Here is a 22,553-nt window from a genome sequence, read left to right as displayed (position 1 = left end):
GTGAGAGAAAGCAGTAGTACCTGTATGCTTTATCCAAGGAAATGGGTGTAAACACTTAGTCATTTTTTTGACTAAATGTTTCATCCACCACTGAATACTTATTGAGTTAGACACTTAGACATTAGAACTTATTCTTTTGACTGAATAACATTGGGAAAATATTTGCCTGCACTGGGATTTGAACCCAGGTCCTCAGATATGGGAGACTGATGACTTAACCACTGGGCCACCACCCTGCGAGTGAAAGTGGTAGTACTTGTAGTTTTGTCTCATTCATTGACCTGAAAATAATTGGAAAATCTTTGCATGCACTTGGATTTGAACCCAGGTCCTCAGATGTGGGAGACTGATGACTTAACCACTGGGCCACCACCTTGTGAAAATAAGCAGAAGTATTTGTTGTTTTGTCTCTTTTCACTCATACTTTAACTGTATTTCAGGCTATTTTCTTTTTTTCCCTTAAAAAACGACATAGTATATAGTAAGGCTTAAAAAACGACATAGTATAGTAAGGCTTAAAAAACGACATAGTATAATAAGGGCCAGGTGCAGGACAACACCCTGAATTGGTAGCCAGCCAATCGCAGGGCACAAGGAGACAGAAAAACATTCATGCTCACACTCATACCTAGGAGCAATTTAGAGTGTCCAAACAGCTTACAATGCATGTCTTTGGAATGTGGGAGGAAACCAGAGCACCCGGAGAAAACCCACACAGGCTTCGGGAGAACATGCAAACTCCACACATTTGGATTGAGCTGAATTTGAACTCATGTGCCCCACTGTGAGGTTGACGCACAATCCACTCATCCACCGGCCGCCCAGGTTTTTTTAATGTGTCGCAGCTGTAGCTGCAGTATGGGTTTTATAGCCATAAAAAGTTATTGAGGGTTGGATTGAATCTGACGTAGCACTACTAGGCTTAGGTGTTAAATGCACTACCTGCCACTGCTTCCGGGATATATCAAGAGCTCGTGTTTGAAACATTTATATGTAGGTAAACGTTCGAGGTTACATCACAGTCACATGGCATGGTCTCATGAGGTAAGCATACCCATGATGGTGGTGAACCAGTCCACCTCCCTGGACAAACATGGCACCAGATAATTCAGAGCCCACTCTCAACCTGTTACACATCCCTCCTGCTTTGAAACAGATGACATGGAATAGCTGTCCCACTTAATATTTCTAGCAAATATCAATCATTTTGCTGTATTAAGACAGATGTCAGAGTTTCCCATGAATTTTGCGTAACCGCAAATGACAATAAACGGAGAGTTTGACCTTCTTGGCTTGAGCTCAACAATTATTCTAAATGCATTAATCACCATTACCATTATTGAATTAAAAGTTACACTTTCAAAGAAGTACATTTGTGCTGACTGTGTATTTCGTGTAAAGTTAAAGCATACAAGGGGGAAACTATGATACTGAAGGGGCTCTCTAATATCGGTTTGCCTGCAGGGTTTTATCCAATTACTTCATCATGGACTTTTTAATAGATTTTTTTTCCCAGGAGGAGTGCCTACATGTGATGTGGGATAAGAACCACATGGGAGGGAGGTCTCATAGAAAATGCTAACGGATCAATCTTCTTGTTTATTTGCTTTTTTGGAATGTTTTGAGGGACACGGATGGCGGGAAGTGTTAGGTTTTTTTAAGTGAAAGTCCAAACAAGGGAGAAAGATGGCAACGGCATCGGCGAGAGCCTTATCTGAACGTCGGCGGAGCTCCATTTTCAGGAGCCGCGAAGAAGAGGATTGTGGAAACCTGACAGGGAACGACAACACTTCCACTTTTATGGACGTCGGCGGGGGCAGAAGAACATTTCCAGATCAAGAAAATGGAATGGAGAGCATTTCTATTGATGGAATTGTCAAACCCAGGTCAGAAAAAGTGATCATTAGAAAAATGTGCTTACCAATTTATAGATACAATGGAAACATTTGGTATGAAAAATTACATTTTCTGAAAAATTACTGAAAAATTACTGAATTCTGATTAGCAAGAAATAATACACAGACATTTTGCTGCATTATGATGATACGTTTCACCAGCAAAAATGTTGTGGGGCTCACCTCTATGCACAGCTTACGGTCTGGTACCACTCCTCTCAAGGGGTGGCTGGGAACTCTTCCACTTTGGAGTCCCCCAGGGTCAGAGGCAACCAGCAGGTGTGGGCACCTTGTAAGACCTCCGCAAATCTACCGACATGCTTTTTTCTCTTGAGGAAGGTGAGCCTGGGGACTCTGAGGAAATTTCTCCTATTGTTGGGTTCAAACCCAAGTCACTGAAAAACACGAATAAAGAAAAAAAAACTTGTTAGTGGAAGATCCCAGAGGTGAATGACATCGTGAATCGGTTGAAAGTCAATCATTTTTTTATTATATTCATTCTTTTGGAGCAAAATTAATTTTGAGTAAAAAAGAGAGACTTAGAAAAAACTTTTGGCAACTTTTTTTCATAATCATCATTTTGGGGGGATAGTTCGAGTTGCCAAAATAAATGACTTTTTACGACTCCAATGATTTCCTTATTTGAATCCTTAAATTGAGGAAAAGCCCTGGGCTTGTGAACACGCCTCACACGCACACGCGCACAAACACTAACTCAGGTAACATTAGTTGTTCACCTGTTCGCGTAGCCACGTACGTACCTAAATGCAGCTTTAAGGTGTTTTTGTTAGATTTGTATTTATTTTGTCATTTGATTTGGTCGATTTTTTTTCTCCAGCGTTCCGCGTCCCAAGGTGATGAGCGCCGAGGAACGGGAGCGTCTACGCGCGCTCTTCGACGCTTACGACGCGGACCAGTCGGGCAGCATCGAGCGCGACGAGTTTTTCACCATCTGCACGGAGCTTCACGTCAGCCCCAGCGAGGCCGAGCGCCTCTTCAACCGACTAGACGTGGACAAGGACGGGACTATCACGCTGCCCGAGTTCATCAGCGGCTTCCACGAGCGACACCGAATGGACGCCGATCCACCACCCCGACAGCAGCCGGAGGAGGAGGACAACGACGCGCGACATGGCGACGCCGCCTGGGAGGACTTCGAGGCTCGGCTGGGCGAGCACAGCAAGTTTATCCCAAAGTCAGTAAATACTGCGCTTAGAAATACTGCATGCGCAATTCTTTGTATGTATTTCAGAAGTACCAGTATACTGGGTTAACATCATTCATTTTTGGAACCGCTTATCCTCACAAGACACGCAGGGGGTGCTGGAGCCTATCCCAGCTGACTTTGGGCACCAGGCATTGGACACCCTGAATCGGTGGCCAATTGATCGCAGGGCACAAGGAGATAGAAAATCATTCATGCACAAGCTCACACTTAGGGGCAATTTAGAGCACTGGTGTCCAAGTGGCGGCCCGGGGGCCAAATATGGCCCGCCACATCCTTGTAATCATTAGTTCATGTAATCATAGTTGCGCACAACCAAGGGATTTTAAGTGTTCGACCTGCATGTTTTTGGGTTGTGGGAGGAAGCCAGAGTACCTGGAGAAAACCCACGCAAGCCCAGAGAAAAAAAATGCAAACGAAACTTGTTTCTAGATCGACAGCCTTAATGGATTGTGTTTGTTTGTGTGCGCACAAGCCCGGGAGGTCTGGCATGGGATGTATTTCTATGCTTTTTAGAGGACATTGATTGTCACAGTGGTCGGATGTGTGATGCACAACGTCTAAAGGCACCATCTTATTTTCTGATCAGCTGATGGGGAACATTTTAAAAGGGTGTTCTGAGAAAATTAAAGACACGCTTTTGTGTCTGTCGATGAGGTAAAAAAAAATGCAGCAACTTGAGGAAGGTGTAAAACCAGCATGCATCTTTCCTCTGGGCATACTTCGCAAAAAACACTTGACAGGTCTACATTGATCGTGTTTTTCGGTCATGATAAACATGCATGTGCCGCAAGCTGTTGACAGACGGCGGCCATGTCTGTGTACTTAGCCCGCCCTATCAGTCAACAAAGAAAAGTAAGTTTTGAGTAGGAGTGCACACACTACACAGGACGCAGACAGCTAAGAAATTGAATTGATTTTCTAACTAACCTAACTAACTATTCTCTTCATTTTAATTTAATCCTAAAACAGAAAGTCGGCACTCATGATTTACTTTCCCGGGCCACACACAATGATCTAGAGGACCATATATGGCCCCCGGGCCGCCACTTTGACACATGTGCTGTATACAGTCACTACTATACTACTACTAGGCGATATTCTCTATTATAAAGGCATATTGTGATACACATTTCAATATGTTGGGCAATGTTTGTCTGTCAGATGGATGAACAATAGAAAATAATGATTAACTCATTATTATAGGAGATTGCAATCCATTTTCATGAATTATATCTAGCTACTTAGCTATAAGCATATAGCTATTTTGACTTTATAATGATGAAGCGTTTGCATTTTTTTTGTTGCAGACAAGAGCAAGTAGCGACATTATACCAGAACGTCAGCATGAACGAGCCTAGGCTGATTCCTCAGATGGAAAAAGTCCTTCTGAGCTTCATCAAGGAGATCAAACAACAGAATACGGAAATGGAAAATTTGGCACTGGCCATCAGGCGGTATGCGAGAGAGAAAGAGACACTTACCTACCTGTAGAGTATTTTGTTTTGAAGCAACATGCTGTTGTCTTAAAAGAGCGCAGGATCAAGCGTCCATGCAGCTCAGCGAGATGGAGGAGGAGATGGACCATCGTATCCACACAACTGAAAGGAAAGCACGTGAGCAGGTGAGGTCACTTCATTACGTATTCATCAGTATACCAATGTACAACATGTACAACATGTACAACATACATTAGAATTCAAATGATCCTGTCAATCTGTGACATGTGCCCTTACTAAATTTGGTATTTTACAACATTTCATATTGCGTGCAATATAAAAAGAAAATATCTTTGTGAAAATAAAAATTAATTGATTGGAAAGTAGATTGTCATCAAATCTGGAGCAATCAAAGAATATTATATAAAGAAAACAGTTCATTCAAAAGCGGTCCAAGTTTTCCCTAATGAAACATGGCTAATTACTATTATACATAAAAATAACTCTTACATATTTCAAATTTAAGTGTGTAATAAACACAAGGTGACTTTTTTTTAATCGTTCATCATTTTTTAAATTTGACGCAATACTAAATGTAATTTCTACATACTTAGTAATGTTGTGAACTAAAATTTCAATTGATTTTTGTATTTGAAATTTAACACTTTCTGTTTAATTGATGTTTCACCAAACAATTTGTTCAGCTCTTCCCTCACCTGGAACATTGAATTGTTCACATAAAATAGGCCTGATCCTTTACTGTAAGAAACATAACATATTTGCTCATTCAAGTGATATGAAAATGTGGACACTAAAAGAGGTATTTAAATTGTAATATCTATCTTTAGGGTTGACTTTCATCTTTTTGAACATTGCAAAAATCACCATAATCTCATCAACCAGCACTCAAGTGACAAACGTTCAGGTTAGCAGTGAATTTTATCGGCAAGTCATGACGTATAGTATAATTGTTATCACTATGTACATAAAGACTTATGTAAGTGTGCTGCATTGAGTCAGCTGACTCGGAATCTGGTGCAACTGCCCAAATTGGAGGAAACTTATGTCCACTGCATCTTATCGGTAGTTCTAAAGTAGTAACAGGTGAACGTGTCACAGGAATCACCACACAACTACATGGAATTCTCCCTCAGTTCCAAACATTTCAGAAATTATTAATGGCTATGTTGTTGTTATTCTGTGTGTGAATGCAGGAAAAGAAGCGAGGGGCAGCTGAACTGGATGATTTGCGAAGAACTTATGAGACAGAATTGTGCGAGCTACAGTGTAAGATACAAAGGATGCAAATGGTAACTCGTCATTTTTTAATGTTACACGTTTTTGCGCTTTTCTCCGACTGAGAGCATTTTTAGGCCATCTTTTTTAGCTCTCTGTCACCATATATTACGATCTATGACACCATATTTGCAATTGTTTGAAAACTCTTCCTCATCTATCACCATCATCTTTTTTAATCTTTCTTCTTCATGACAGGGTTTGGCTCTGGCCTAGGGAGATAAGTTCAGCCTTCGCTTTAAAGATATATAGCGCCATCTAGTACTGTGAATGAGTATCATGACTAGACTCTGAAAATAAGACGACCCCCACTTTTTTAGTCTTATTGCAGCGCAAAAAAACATTGTCTTATAATCGGGTCAATACGGTACATGGCTATATCAGCAAAACATGCATTTTCCCCAAAAACGAGTATTTGCAAAAATATGAGTGGTATTATGTTTGTTTGCTTTTTATTTTTGAGTAAATAGAAAATAGCTTGATTTATGCACAACTATTGCCTTCTTTTAGGTCAACATTTTGTCGAGATATTGTACCACTTTGACCATGATGGCTATGAGTACTATATTTATTTATTAAATGCTTGCCTTAGCACAAAAAAAGGCCCTGGTCGTGGGTTTTGGTTAATGATAGTTTTGATGGTTTCTGACTAGCCATTTTTCCTTTCATAAGTTTTCCTGTGATAATTTTTGGGAAAATAAATGATTTACATATTTTAAATTTCCTGCACAGATTGAGGAAAAGTACAAGGACATCACAGTAAACGATGAAAGTCCGGCGCTGAAGAAAAGGATCAACGAGCTGACGCTGGTAAGAGGGCTTGCAAGTGAAAGCCATTTTGTTTTTGTTCTTGAATTGTTTTTGCATGATTGCATTTCTGCATTTTGGGTAACTGTGTGTAGGAGAACCAGAAGTTTAAACAGGAGCTGCTCAGGTCTCAGACCAAAGTGGCGTGTCTCCAGAGTGACATGGATTCGCTCAAGACCGAGCTCACTGACCAAAGCATCAACTTTGAAAGGTCATTACATCACCGTGCTTCATTTTATCTCACGTGCACATGGAATTGGTTGGAACAATTTAAGCCTCGGTGTAGGTTACTTGAAAATTCTCAGGGCAATTTGAGTCGGCGGGGAAAAAAATGCCTCTCTGTGAGTGTCCTCTCCTTGGGAATGGGGGTGTTCTCGTTTTGTCACCAAGCGAAACAGGATATCCTGGAGCGAGGACAGACATGCAGTGTGTGGTTGCCTAGCAACACACTAGCTCAGACAAAACAAAGTGCCTCCGATTAGTTTCTCTTATCATAAATAATACACACAGCTGTTTAGTTGAGCCATGGTTGACCTCACTGTAACTGACATGTACTCACTAGCATGACATACAAAGTGTTCCAAAACGTTTGACCACATTTCGTAGGCTAATAATTTTGACAATTTTTGTTGGAGGTCATTCCAACGAAAATTGTCAAAATTATTGGCTTACGAAATGGGGTCAAACATTTTGGAACACCCTGTATATTATAAACCAAAATTATTATCTTTTGAGGTACCACCAAAAAAAATCTCTCTGAATTTGACATAATAATTCAGCATTTTCTGCAACATGCTAAATTCCCAAGACAGGTTGCTATTTTGTATATTCATGAATGCATCTCATTTACAGAGATGAAGAGCTGATGAAACAATTTGCTGATGAGCGAGACATCTTGGAGAGCCAGATTGAGGTCTTACAGTGAGTCACAAACACATGCATCAAAATGGCCAAGAAATTAAATATTCCTTGATAATCCTCATATTTCTGGGTGTGTCAAAAAGGGAGGCCAACAGAAAGCTCCATGACAGCAACGATGGTCTTAGAGCTGCTTTGGAGAGGATGACTAAGGTAGTGTTTAATCTCAGGAAAAGCCTTGGCATTCTTTTTTTTTCATTTATTTTCAATGTATCTTTTTTAACAAATTCTCATTACATTTACTGTAAAGAACCCAATTACCATAAATATTGGTCCGAAAAAATAATTTGACAATGTTTTTTCTTTACGTGAAAGGCACATTTACATTATTTCATTATAAATCTATGAATTTTTCAAATATTTGATTATTAAAAATGTATTGTAATACTGTGTTACAGTCAAGCGGCAGCGCAAGCAACTCAAACAACAGAAACCGAAGTAAAAGCATCGGCTATCAGTCACCATACGCGTTAGAAAGGTTAGATTCAATTTGTTGTTGTGATTTTCAGCACTTTTTCTCTATCTCTCTTGAATATTTATTTCATTTCATTTCAACTTCATGGCTCTGAAATATGAGCATCCACTCCCAGTTTAAATGAATGTGACCTCTATCATTTTCAATGGCAGGCAGTAAGTTAATTTTGCGACAATTCCTTGTCATTTTAGGTACCTACAAGTCACTACCTGTATATTTTGGATCCGAACCTGATGAACAAGCTTTGGAAAAAAAAAAGCCCTCTAGCCACACAAAAATACCTTAATTTCTTTGATGTCTTTTCAAGGTTCTGCCAGCGTCCCGAAGAGTACTCCAACTTTGGCCGTCGTCCCAGCAACGATACGTTGGCCCTGGCGCTGTGCGACCCGGGCCTGAGAAGACAGAACAGCAGTGAGTGCGAGGAAGACAGCCTGCCCGAAATCTATATGGACAGCGGTTTGTCCACGTTGAGAGGCTCTCACGGCGGATACGACTCAGAGCAGGAGGTCAAAGGCCTGGAAGAAGAGGAAGAGGAGGTGGAAATGGTGGAGGAGATAGTTGGCAATAAAAAGGAGGAATTCACCACTACCTGCTTGATTGATGAGACAGAGGTTAGAGTTATTAATGTCAATTTATTTTCCTTATTTCTTGTTATGGTCCATGTTTAGGCATTCTGGGTGAATTACAACTATAAATAACAATGGTGGTGGAGTATAAATGGTCCACTGGTAGCCAATTAGAACCCCCCAGTGTTTTTTTTTTGTATGAATGCATGATGAAACCATCTTCACCACTTAAGAAGACTGCAATATTTGTTCTTCTTTTGTGGAATAGTGAATGTAGCCTTCGCTCATCAACTCTCTTCTCCCTTGTAAACCATTGTCTCATTGTGTTATTTGACACGGCAGCCAGCAGAAACACAAGATGTGGAGTCCGCATTTGGCTCCGACAGCAGCTCCGTGATGGACTGGAAGCCGCCCGAACCCGTTCCGGCGCCACCGCTTGCCACTCCGCCCACTCGAAAAGTTGTGAGCGCCCTCAGTGTACACGTGAGAACCCTATGATTGAGAGTATACTTTTAGGGATCTTAAAAGGTCAAAATGAGCAAAATCTGAATAAGGTGGTGAGTGAGAGTATTGCCTCCTGATTGTTGTCCTTAGAAAAAGGACAAGGACAGCGACCTCGGGTACATGACATCGGAGAAGGTCTACAGGATCGTCATGGCTGGAGACTCGGCCGTGGGCAAGTCCAGCTTCCTTCTGCGCCTCTGCAAGAATGAGTTCAAACACAACTGCAACGCAACTCTGGGTGAGCTAAAGTTAACCACAAGTTCACATTTCAACAATTAGAGACTTTTTAGATGTAACGCTTTATGGGACAGAGTTAGTATTTTCAGTGATTTTGGTCATATACTGACATATTAGCAATTTATTTTTCATTATTGTACTTGTTATATTATTTTAAGCAGAAAAACACTGTTTACTTTCCAAATTAACACCCTAAAGGTTATAATTTTTTCAAAGTAGTTGTGGTTTCGGCATAATTTAGAATAAATTTATCATTTTGAAGATTATGGTTTGTTTATTTGTTGTTGTTTTTATTTTTGCAGGTGTGGATTTCCAAATGAAGACATTCATTGTGGATGGAGAGCCCACTGTGTTACAAATTTGGGACACTGCCGGACAGGAAAGGTGTTTTATTCGTGTTTGTCTTTGTAAGCATACGTGAGTGACAATATCATGAGCGTTTTTCCGTGTCCAGATTCCGCAGCATCGCCAAATCTTACTTCCGACGAGCAGACGGCGTACTGCTGTTGTATGACGTGACGTGTGAGAAGAGCTTCCTGAATGTAAGGGAGTGGGTGGACATGATTGAGGTAAATAGCTATCCTCTGTCTTTTTTCACATTTTGATCTTTATTATATACACATTTCTCTTATTTCTTTCACAAGCAGCCGATGCGTAAGTATTGTCACTGAAGTCTTTTGTGTGTCGTGTGAAGAAGCTTTGATATGAGCTGTAGTGAGATTAAGCAATCGTGTGTGTGTGTTTGTGTGTGGGGGGAAAAAACAGGACATGTCTCAGGTGGACGTCCCCATCATGCTTATTGGTAACAAGTGTGATCTCAGGCATGGAACAACCAACTGTGTCCCCACCAGCTATGGCGAGAAGCTGGCTATGGTGATGACTATTATTATTATTATTATTAGCCTTTTTTTAAAGATGATCTACCAATATTCGAGGGAAATTGGCAAAAGAAAATGTGACCTAATGAACACAAAAATTGAATTTAGAGGCTTACCACTAAGAAGCCACCAGATGGTGTCCAAACATTATTATTCTTTGTGGGCTGAGCACAAATATGTACCACACGAATTTCAGACACACAATTAGTTTTCAGCGTCAAATTTCCAAATGCTTCAGGTAGGAGTACAAGGTAGAACGGATTTGTTATTGGTTGCTGTGAAGAAAGTGATTAATTATCATTTTTATGATCTTGGTAAATTAAAAGTTTAGATAGAAGACAAAATATACATGACTATTAATTTCAACATTCATCCATTGACAGCCAGAGACATGAATGGATTCTTTACCATTTCAAAAATGATGATTATTATTTTTTAAACAGACCTACAACACGTTGTTCTGTGAAACCAGCGCCAAGGATGGCGCCAACATTTTGGAGGCGGCACTGCACCTTGCCAGGTAAAAGATTAGTTACATGCCCTCGAAGGTACCCATTTAGAACATTATTTCCCAGGCAATGTGAGGGCATGTCTACGTTTTGGGAGTCAAAATACTATTAAATAGGCACCATAAAGACAGTGTCTTTCCATTGCGGTTTTTCACCTATTGCGGCATGTCTTCTTACCTATTTACTGCAATAAATGAGGTATTACTGTAAATTGATAGGAAAGTGGGAAAACGATGACCAACGGGGGAAAAAAAAAACATTGGTTGAATAAATAAATGAATGAGTTTTGGTTTCATAGTAAAGTCGCAAGTCAAGTTAGCAATGTATTACTGCTCTAAACTCAAAAAGGTTTCTGTCTGGATAGGGAGGTGTTGAAAAATGCAAGGTTGGATGAGAAAAGTTACCAGTCGCTGCCCAAATTGGACGCGCCCAGGAAAAAGCCCAACTTCTCCTGCTGCACCTGATCGACTCTTCAGTCCTGGATTTGGGAAAACAGAAGGAACAAAAACTTTGGAGTTTATGAAGATATATTTAACAGTTATTGAACTTTTTGAAGGTCTTACCATTTGGAACTCTTCCACGGGATTATTTCCCTTCATTTTATTTTCCAGACCCTAAAGATGAGACATGAATGGTTTATGAAAGATGTACGTGAATATATGATTTAGGACGTTGTTTGTTTCTTCATTTTGGAAAAAATTGACTGTTTGTTTCGTGACCACCAGGTCGAAATTCCAACAAACTGACTTCTTTATTGCACAAGGGCTGATTGTCCACATTTTCACTTTGAAAACTTGTCTTTTCCAAATGATTGTTAATGATTGTTGCCTCTCAGTGTTAGCACCAGTACTATAGATGTGATGATTTCAGAAATTAAAAAGATGGATCCTTTTTTTTGCCCAATGATGCTGACAGATTCCTCCAAGTTCATCTTATAGCACAGAGCAATATTGGCATCTACTGGTAAAAGGACTGTAGTACAACAAAGTACTAGTGAATTGGCAAGTACTTCCAGCGACTCTCTTTGTGTCTCCAATGGAATATTGGCAAAATTCCTTCGAATTTTTCCTGCTTTTGGTTGACCGTATATTATCACCCAGAGAAAAGGCCATCTCCACATAGTATGGAACCCAGATCGGAGCTATGAGGTGGGCATGCTCCTCACATTTTTCCGCCAATTAGTATAAGATAAACAATTTATCGAGATCCTCAAACCAACGCACCAAAAACACCACTAAATTTGGAAAAATTTAAGGCAACCATTTAGCAGAAAATTGGGCCAAATTGTCCCAAAGAGGCATCGGTCCTCCGGACAGCAGATGTCCAGATGGTTGTATCGTGAGCATATGTGTTGTCATACGCCATCTTCAAGCCAGCCAAGCGGAAGCTATAAAATAGTGCTGGCCAAATTGGGGGAATATGGCCTTTAGTTGAGGGGTCAACCGCCCAACACCCCCAGCAAATTTGATCCACTTTGCCCAAATCTATCTCTAAAACTAAAACAGCATTGAAAGGTCTAATTTACTTGTCTGCTGTGCAATGTCAAAACAAATGAAAACATCACTGTTTTTTTTGTTTTTTTTATCCTTGACTGCTCTACTTTTACCATTATCAAGGATTTTTTTGTTGTAACATATGTTGCTCAATTTACACCAGTAATGATTGTGTGTGTGTGTGTGCCAGTGAGCACAAGTGTGCACACACTTCCCCCATCTGTTGACATTGTCACGCGAGCAATGAGGCGAAACCGTTCATTTGTCAGACAACAGGTGGGGGAGCAGAATGGTGGCAAGTGGGGGGAGTAATTAGATGAACGGAGGACGGTGCTGCAGGAAGGTTAATGACAGTAATGAATATATAAATGTGGCCGAGGACGAGGCTCAAAGACCACCGAGAACTTATTCAAGCAACCATAAAGTTTTTATAGTATGAAAATATATCAGATTTGAATGTAATCTCTCAAATGAAATTTGGATGCTCGTTTTTGTCTTTTTGTTGTTGCTTTTAACTCCCATTACATTATTTTTTTATTATTATTTTTCAAGTCCTATCACACCACACACACCCTGCAATGTTGTTCATTCATCTTACAAAAATACTGTTTAAATATGTATTTTATGTCAGAGTAAAATCAAGATGTTATAAAAACAATTGTGGTCTTTTTGAAGATTAGTATTACTATTATCTTGGGTACTTGTTATAACAAAAGAAAGCATCAGTATTAGATTGATATTAAGATAAACTGACAAAAACAATATTCATATCATACTATAACACTAAAGTAATCATGTAGGGAGGGGAAAAATATGAATATATTAGAGTAAAAACTGTTATAATTTGACCCAATCACAGAGTAGCATTGTGTCTCTCCCTATTGTTTCTGTTGTTTTTCTATCCCCAATAAGATTAAATGATCAACAATGGATGCATATACACGGGAACAATGGCGCACATGCACGCACACACGCACACACTTATCAAGTGATTAACTGTCAAACTGCACAGCCCAAGAGGTCACCAAAGGTTGCTATTGATTTACATAGACAGATGGAGAATCCTATTAGGTGCATGAGTGTGTATGTATGTGGTGGGGGGTGAGTGTGTGCAATTGTGTCTTGTACTTGGTGTTACCATGACGATAATGAGTCTGCATGATGAGACCACGGCCCAGTGAAAGTTCACGTCCGTACATGCTTATTGTTTTTGTGCACGTGTTTGCGTACCGTATAAATTTATCAAATTAGATGCAAGCGGGTCAATGCACTAGACTAGAAATGACATTGCTGCAGAAATATAAAGATACTTTGCAAACTTTTGTTCTTACCTTCCTAAGTAGGAAAAGATCTGGCTGCTCCTTATTGTCATGCATTTACATTGCTCAAGTTGGATCAACTGCAGAAAAAGTTATAACAGTTATAAAGAATACATTTAAAGCAATATAATTAAACAAAACAAGTGTAAGTAGCTTCAAATGTAATTTACTTTCTCAAAATATATTTTCCCCTTTTTTTTTTTTAAACCACAAGCCTCATGAAGATAAGCTACTCGGAAAATAAATGAATGAATAAATGTTATTTTATCCAGATTCTTCACATTTTCTCCCAATAGCAATTTAACTTCTCAGTCCTTTGCATAGTTAGACACATTTCTATAGCTTGTTGCCAACATTTGCTCATCATAATTGCTTCATTTTCACATATTGGAGCACTTGATAGCAGTGCAACAGCAAATTATCCCTATTATTGGCTCTGCATTTGTCTAAAGTATGGTATAATGGGCATTATTTTGCTACATATTGTGACTTTCAGATTATATGTTTAAGTGTCATCTACTGTATATACCCATTTTGTAAAGGGAAAATTAAGAAATTTGAAGGGTGATAAATTTAAATTTCACAATGAGAGTTCAGTTGGGGAAACAAAGCAGAAACTGAAAAATAATAATAACTGTGCAATAATCTATGCAAAAAGGCATGTAAAGAAAGATTTGATTACAACATGTGCAGTCAACATATTTTGATGGGGATAAATCATACCTTTGTGTTTAATTGCTTACTAAGAATCCCTGACATAGAGGCATATGCTAATGAGCAACTTAATTAGGCCAATCAGGTGAGTCAGAGTGGCCGTCATTAGCACTAATTGCCCTGCTAATAACGTACACAAGTGTGCATCTGTGTGTTTAGACAGAATGTGTGACCTACTTGTTCAAGTCCTCCAGCCCCCATCTGTGTGTGTGTGTGTGTGCCTGACTTGTTGTCCATCATACCCATTAGCATCCTCCCTGAGCTCGAACTGTGCCAGCCAATCAGGCGGTGGCTCGCTTGTCAGCAGGTGTCGTCAAATGGCGGGTCAGATTTATCAAAGTGACAGAGCGGGCCGCACAGCGTGACAGCGGCATTTATCTCTCTCCATCTCTCCTGCTACACACACACAGACGCAGAGACACAGAGACACACACACCACATGAAAGTCACATCAGCTTGACATTATTTAGTGCAGGATGCAAAGTAAGCTCCCGCCTCAGGAAAAAGAGGGAGAGTGAGAAAGTGAGAGAGCTTCTGTGATGCATCTTCAAATACATAAAAAATATGTGGTTAAATATGAGGGATGGGGAGGAAAAAACTAACTGACATAATAGCAGGAAAATTGGAAAACACCCCTGCATGTGTATATTTATTACGTGAACTGATACTTCCCAGATGTGGTGATGTTGCCATTACCTGGAAGTGGAACGGCTGGAGATCATTTGTTGCCCTCGACCCAAAGCAAAGAAGTCAACCGGGTAACTCGAACAATTTAACAAATACGGGAATATAACATCTGCATCTCGCAACACGATATTTTGGCCGTGAGCAAACTGCTGCACTTACATCAGGTTTGCAGAGTGCTTTCTCCTGACTGCATTTTTTCAGCCCCTTGCACGGATCAGATTTGATTTAGATCAGGAGGGCTCATGGAAGTCCAAGTCAGGATAGTTAGCCATTCTCTGGGTTGTTTTCATTAGTTTTATGGCTCATTGTCCTGTTAAAAACTCTTCATAATCACACACACACAAAAAAGAATGTTGGTTTGCCGATCTACAGTGTGTACTGTAATTTAACATTGCTATCTGGCCCTGTTTTTCTGTGTTTGTTATTGTGCTTTCTAAGAAGGAAGTGATAGTATATGATTCGCTGCGACTCCCGCCGTCAGACGACATCACATCACACGCTTGTGTCAGTACAAGCACAAACACACACAAACACACACGCAAACACGCAAAAACACCTACACACAAAGAGTCTGAGGCGATAAGGGAGTCTTTGAAGGTGGAAATGAGTTTTGGCGCCTGACTGCTCCTGTCTTGCGGGTCATGTGACTAAATCCTCTGACATAATGTGATAAGACAGCAACTCCACGCAAGTGTGTGGGTGTGGGTGTGTGTGTGTGTGTGTGTGTGTGTGTGTGTGTGTGTGTGTGTGTGTGTGTGTGTGTGTGTGTGTGTGTGTGTGTGTGTGTGTGTGTGTGTGTGTGTGTGTGTGTGTGGATGGGGTCGTCTCCTTAACTGGAACTAGATCTGTGCATACTTGTATTATTCAGGAAACTTGGTGTATAAAGCCTCATAAACCAAGTTGCGATTAGAATAATGCAAAAATGATTCCTTTAGTTTATATTGAAGGGCCTAACGCAACAATTTTATATCATTCTAAAAGAAATTTCTCAGAAACGAATTCAAAGATTTGAAAATTCTGCCACCAATTTCACTAATGTTCTATATGTGCGCTTGTGACAAAATAAGGTCAAATTCTTGGCAGGGTATACCCTGAATTGGTGGCCAGGCAATTGCAGTGCACAAGGAGGTGGGCAATTTTGGGTGGAAACCGTAATACATGGAGAAAACCCATGCAAGCCCTGGGTGAACACGAAAACTCCTGTATTACCATTTGAATTTGAGTAAAATGTAATGCACAGTAAAGCGTACAGCTACAAAAAAATCAGAATTCAAAATATTTTCAAAAAGTATTGCAAAGAAGTGCTGTAGTAGTGAACATCGGCAAAATTATATTCTGTGGTGCGTGTACAAACATTTGTATGCGTACATGAGTAATGTGTGTGACAATGTTTGAGTTTTGCCAGGGAAAAAAATCAGTTTGTGAGTGTCTCAATAGTGTGAATAAGAGTATTTCAATAGCGTTTATGAGTGCTTCCTGAGTGTTGAGAGAGAGGTAATCCAGAATGATGTCCCTGACAGCCTCTCATAGGTAAGAGTGTTCTTTAGATTGCATTTATCCGGGGTGCCTCTCTTGTAGCATGGTAATGTGTGACAGATAAACAGCCTTAAACACACACACACACACACACACACACACACACACACACACACACATAGTTGCATACGCAGAAACAGAAAACAGAGTAATCAGGGGATTTACAATGTGTAGTTTGCAGCCTAATTGCTCTTCGGGTCCCTATGAGAATGCTGCCAAAGCCATTAACTGCTGCTATTCTCGGTGTGTACGTGCATGCGTGTATCTTAAAATGCTAATGCATGTGCCTGAGCGTGTGAATCTCGGTTAGTGTAGCACAACTTGGCTCATCTCCAAGCCTGAAGAGCTAATTGGAATTAGAATAACATTTCTCAAAGGCCTGGCTGGCTTTAGTGCTAACGACGGAGGGAGGGAGAGAGAGAGAGAGAAGTGGCTCGGGGTGAGGCTGAGGGAGCGAGGGAGGGTGAGTACACCCTAACGATCTGCGCTAACAATGTTTGATTGGGATTTTTAATGAGGGGTAATCACTCAGCTGGAGAGGGGAATGGGGGCGGGCGTTGGCGAGAAGGCGGGAGGAAACTGCAATTATCGCCTCTCTGAGCTGTGAGATATACAAAGTGCCTTTATTCACATTTGCATGTGTGCGTGCAATTCATTGAGCGTGCTCCGTGTTTGTTTGATCAGGCCTCATGAACATTTTGGAAAGCGTCAAGTGTGATACCTAGAAGTAAACACCTTATTATTCAATCTTGAATGTGGAAGAAGTAGTTTTCTCCACACAAATATACAACATTTCTCTGCCTCATGTCAGCGTTTAAAATTCTTGAAAATTGATTAAGGTCCAATTGATCAATGCCTTTTGAGAGAGAATAAAAAACATTCTACATCACAGGAGCTGCGGGATGAAAATTTCTAATACTTTTCACCATTCAGTTGAATGAGAACGGGTCTAAAAAAAAATGGGGTGAACAACTAGATTATCCAGTATGTGACCTACCCTGCTCATTTGTTTTCTTATCAGTTCTAACTGAGCTATGATCAATAACAAGACAACAACAAAAGAGCCAGTGTTGAAAGAAAGAGCAATGGGGCTTGGAGAATTCTTACAGAGCGATGTCTGCTTGCTTGCATGTGCGCGCGTGCGCGCGTGTGTGTGTGTGTGTGTGTGTGTGTGTGTGTGTGTGTGTGTGTGTGTGTGTGTGTGTGTGTGTGTGTGTGTGTGTGTGTGTGTGTGTGTGTGTGTGTGTGTGTGTGTGTGTGTGTGTGTGTGTGTGTGTGTGTGTGTGTGTGTGTGTGTGTGTGTGTGTGTGTGTGTGTGTGTGTGTGTGTGTGTGTCGGGGAGACGGGGCAGGGGGGCTAGGCTAGTGATGGTATAAGGAGAAAGATAACAGAGGAGACGGATCAGCAGAGAGATGGAGACTGATTAAGGCCCACCATTGAAACAGTCGAGACCCCAGGGAGGAGGTGGTCAAACCCACCTACATGCATGCACTTATATCTATCAAGTAAACATACAAAGATTTGACGGTGTAGGAACTACCAGGCTGTAAAACTAAGCAGTTCTTGCATTGGTCAGCGGAAAAGGAGTTAAGTTATTGACAACTTTTGAATAGATGTTTGTTTACTGTACTGATCAATAACAATAGCCATTAATAATTACCATAAATAAATCTATCTTTCTCATTTCTCTCTTCTTCCCTAATCGTTCAACCTTAAAAATGGTCATTTAACATCTGCTTGTGTACATATGTAGTTAACTTTTATCAAGAATTTCCTCCCCGTGAGGGGGATTCTTCGGACCCTTGGAGCAGAAAATAGAGGCTAGTGGAGAGAAACAGCAAGAATTGGGGGGTATACGAAGAAGGGGCGTATTTTAAATCAAAGTAATAGGCACATCCGACCCTTTTTTTGGCAAGAAGAAATAATAATATCTATTATTTTATATTCCAAATATTCACAACAAGGGGGAAAAAAATGTCAGTGAAACAAAGTTGCGACTGTAACACAAACCATGGAATCAAATATGAGGGACAAACAGAGGATTATGGATTATGGAAAACCATGGAATCAAATATGAGGGACAAACAGAGGATTATGGATTATGGAAATCAGGTTGTGATCTGTGAGGCACTAATCCTCGCCGCAGTGAACAAACCCATGAAAAAAAAGTGTTAGCCAGATTAACTAGCAGATTAGCCAAGTAGCCACGTTCATATATATATATATATTTTTTTGGGGGGGGGGTCGGGGAGACTAAAATACGCTCTCTAGGGGAGAATGCAGCTGGCGTTAAGCGTGTGTAATAAATGTTCCAGTGTGCGCTTTGTGTCTTAGAGACATTAACAAGATTACCCATGACTACCCCAAGGGCTCAAATGTTGGTTTTATAATCCATTTTACTGGCTTTTTTTAAATCCTCATTTTGGAAGCAGGTGTAATCAAATTTGAACAAGTAGTAGACAACAACTGGAGTTAAGTGATCAGTTTTTGCATGTTTTAAACTAGTATTTTCATCCCATGCCACAAGGCACAATCATAAAACAAGTGATTTCCAACATGACGAGTGTCAAATGAAGCAAAAGTCTGTGTGAGCAGTGGCATATCTTCACAAAGTGACAATCAGCCGCAGGTGAAGATGTTAAAGATGGAAATGTATCCATGACACACACACACACACACACATACATATACAGTTATCTTCATCCTATTGAATAAGTCTGTGATGTTTTGCGTATTCCATGTGAGGGATTATTACAGTTTACCCACAATCCCCAGCAGCTGATTATCCTCCGTGTTGACAGGACAGAGCTGCGCTATCGGGGTTGTGCAGCAGCCCGTGTGTGCGCGTGGGTGTTGTATGTTAATATGAAGGCGGGCAGGTGTTTGCAGTTGATACCTGCAGCTTCAGTAGGGCTTGATCACCTCAGCATGGTCTCTCACCTTGGCTAGGGGGGAAACACAGCACACAAAGATCATTAAGCACACACACACAATGTCATAAACGTGCATATTAAAGATATCTGGGGGTGAGTTATGGAATAGGAAATGCTGAATGAAACTGGGGGTTACGGGGTGGAGTTACATTAAGAGAAAATCAGTCGCATGTTCAACAGCGTATAAACACAAAGTATTGACCGGGTTTCTAGTCAGCGCATTTCAATAGGCAGGGCAATATTTCCAATCAATCAATGTAATTTCTCGAATTTTAGAACATATTTACCTTAATACAAGCTCATTTGTAATTGTGTTTTTCTAGGATTTGTTTGAGAGTGAGTGAAAGTTTCTTTACTTTTTCCTTTGTTTCATAATTTACTATTTTTAGTTTTGTGTCTGCAATCAATATATGATCATTATGAAACTGGAATTATTTTTTTGTTTGTTTTTGTGACTACTTAGTACAGTAAGAGCAATAAATTAAGAGTACAATCAACTACAATGCCTGACCAAATTAATCTTTCCAACCAAAGCATGTACAATATGCCGATATGTTTTGAATGTTTCACTTTACCTGCAATTTGATTTCATTATAAATCAGTTAGCCTACTTATAACTTGTAATACATACAGTTCAGTTAAGGGTATTACAGTGGTACTTCAAGCAGTTATAAGCTCTTTTTTGATGGCCACTCTCACCTGGAAACAGATCATTCCAACTCTCGATGCTTTTAATGAAGAAAAACGGCTAAACTGAAGCATAAGAGGATTTTTATATGCCATAAACCATATAATCATTTAAAACCACTTAACCGATTACATTTCAAAGTTTTCAATCTTTACAATAAAGCAATGTTGTGAGAAGTGCACCCACATTCTCATTGTATCTACCAGTGGGACGAGAGCTTTTTGTCAGTTTTTATTTAATTTTTTATTTTTTTCTTATGTGTGGTGCTGAGATAAATAGGATTAGGGATTTGGGAGATTTAGGGCGAATAATCCGTCAGTGTGTCGGGGGAGAGAGAGAGAGAGAGAGAGAGGAGAGAGAAATGATGATGAAAAGAGAACACTGTCATTCACTGCATCCCGTTCTGAGCGTGCAATGACATTGTCTCTTTTTTTTTCCTCCCAGGATCAGCTTTCATTTTGTTACCGCCGCTGCTGTAATTGCCTCCTAATCGCCTCCTAGTGCCTGTGGGTGTGTGTGTGTGTGTGTGTGTCCGTGCATGTGTGCAAAACTGGGGATGGAGAATTAAACATTCACAGTAATTGATCAGATTTGCAGTTTACATGGGGGAGAATGAGAAGTGGAGGGAGCCCAGAGTATTTGCTGTGGGTGTTAATTTTAAACAGCGGATCGGGCTGGTGAGTTATTTAACACGCTTTTGATTTGAACAGCTGCCACGTCGTGGCATTATCGACGCCCCACGTGTACAAGCTCCAGTAAAAAAAAAAAATATATATATATATATATATATATATATATATATATATATATATATATATATATATATATATATATATATATATATATATATATATATATATATATATATATATATATATATATATATATATATATATATATATATATATATATATATATATATATATATATATATATATATATATATATATATATATATATATATATATATATATATATATATATATATATATATATATATATATATATATATATATATATATATATATATATATATATATATATATATATATATATATATATATATATATATATATATATATATATATATATATATATATATATATATATATATATATATATATATATATATATATATATATATATATATATATATATATATATATATATATATATATATATATATATATATATATATATATATATATATATATATATATATATATATATATATATATATATATATATAAAATAGAGGATAACATATACATAAAGTACCATATATATATATATATATATATATATATATATATATATATATATATATATATATATATATATATATATATATATATATATATATATATATATATATATATATATATATATATATATATATATATATATATATATATATATATATATATATATATATATATATATATATATGGTACTTTATGTATATGTTATCCTCTATTTTATATATATATATATATATATATATATATATATATATATATATATATATATATATATATATATATATATATATATATATATATATATATATATATATATATATATATATATATATATATATATATATATATATATATATATATATATATATATATATATATATATATATATATATATATATATATATATATATATATATATATAAAATAGAGGATAACATATACATAAAGTACCATATAACCGGTGTGCTCAGGAAGATGGCGAGTTAATTTGAAGACAAAGTTTTAGTGGGCAAAATGGAATACAAAAAGATTCAGAAGAGCTGAAAAGTTCAAAAGGAACGCTAAACTCTATTTTCTCACATGAATAAGTAGAACATAATTCCTAATGTCCTCTTTCACACATTGCCGAGTCAGTTTCACAACAATGAAATAGGAACAGATGGATGTTTCAAAGTGGTTGTGACTCACCTCATGTTAATGAAGGATGAAAATAATTATGAAGTCAGGGTGATGGATCCAACGATGGCACTGGAGGGAACAGTAAGGACACAGTTGTCATATCAGCAAGAGTCATTCAAAATTATGGCCTGAAAGCTTACATGTAGGAGAAAGTCAGCATGACTCCGATTATTGTGGCACGTCGTCTAGACAAGGGAACGCAGTCATGAAGCTTTTTCCATCATCAAACAGCAAACAAGGCTTTTAAGTAAAAATTGTTATTACAAGTGACTTCTTTTAGAGTTTGAAATACAAATAGTGGTGTCTGTCATCTGCATTCATTCGTCTTCATATTGACACGTGTCATATAAGTTGTATGACAGTCTGATGACAATCTTCTCAATAAAAGTATAACCGTAAATGGTTGTGGACTGACCAAATGTCATTTTAAAAGCTAGCTGGTGCATTTAAAAACTATTCTGTTTATTTGGTGTCAAAAAATGTTCACAAAGGCC

At 38.5% G+C, this 22,553-nt stretch overlaps 1 protein-coding gene and 1 long non-coding RNA gene across 2 annotated transcripts; one reads left to right on the top strand and one right to left on the bottom strand.

Moving 5' to 3' along the window:
• The first annotated feature begins 1,614 nt into the window (after window positions 1-1,614).
• Window positions 1,615-11,746, top strand: LOC144215689 (ras and EF-hand domain-containing protein-like). The gene is made up of 18 exons (XM_077744776.1): window positions 1,615-1,886; window positions 2,734-3,090; window positions 4,431-4,577; window positions 4,654-4,744; window positions 5,774-5,869; window positions 6,588-6,665; window positions 6,758-6,873; window positions 7,515-7,583; window positions 7,667-7,733; window positions 7,979-8,058; window positions 8,363-8,666; window positions 8,964-9,104; window positions 9,216-9,363; window positions 9,665-9,746; window positions 9,817-9,931; window positions 10,128-10,235; window positions 10,684-10,760; window positions 11,114-11,746. The coding sequence occupies exons 1-18, from the start codon at window positions 1,687-1,689 to the stop codon at window positions 11,211-11,213; spliced, it is 2,376 nt and encodes a 791-aa protein (XP_077600902.1). The 5' UTR covers window positions 1,615-1,686; the 3' UTR covers window positions 11,214-11,746.
• Window positions 11,747-15,157: 3,411 nt separating this feature from the next.
• LOC144215371 (uncharacterized) lies at window positions 15,158-22,121 on the bottom strand. The gene is made up of 3 exons (XR_013330413.1): window positions 22,069-22,121; window positions 19,395-19,443; window positions 15,158-15,284 (listed from the first exon to the last, which is right to left on the bottom strand). It is a non-coding gene; the product is annotated as an uncharacterized LOC144215371 (long non-coding RNA).
• Window positions 22,122-22,553: the final 432 nt, after the last annotated feature.

The sequence above is a fragment of the Stigmatopora nigra genome, chromosome 22 (genome assembly GCF_051989575.1).
Source record: "Stigmatopora nigra isolate UIUO_SnigA chromosome 22, RoL_Snig_1.1, whole genome shotgun sequence".
NCBI classification, from domain to species: Eukaryota; Metazoa; Chordata; class Actinopteri; order Syngnathiformes; family Syngnathidae; genus Stigmatopora; species Stigmatopora nigra.
Note: the sequence above shows the minus strand (reverse complement) of the source record. Positions and strands in the feature narration are given on the sequence as shown.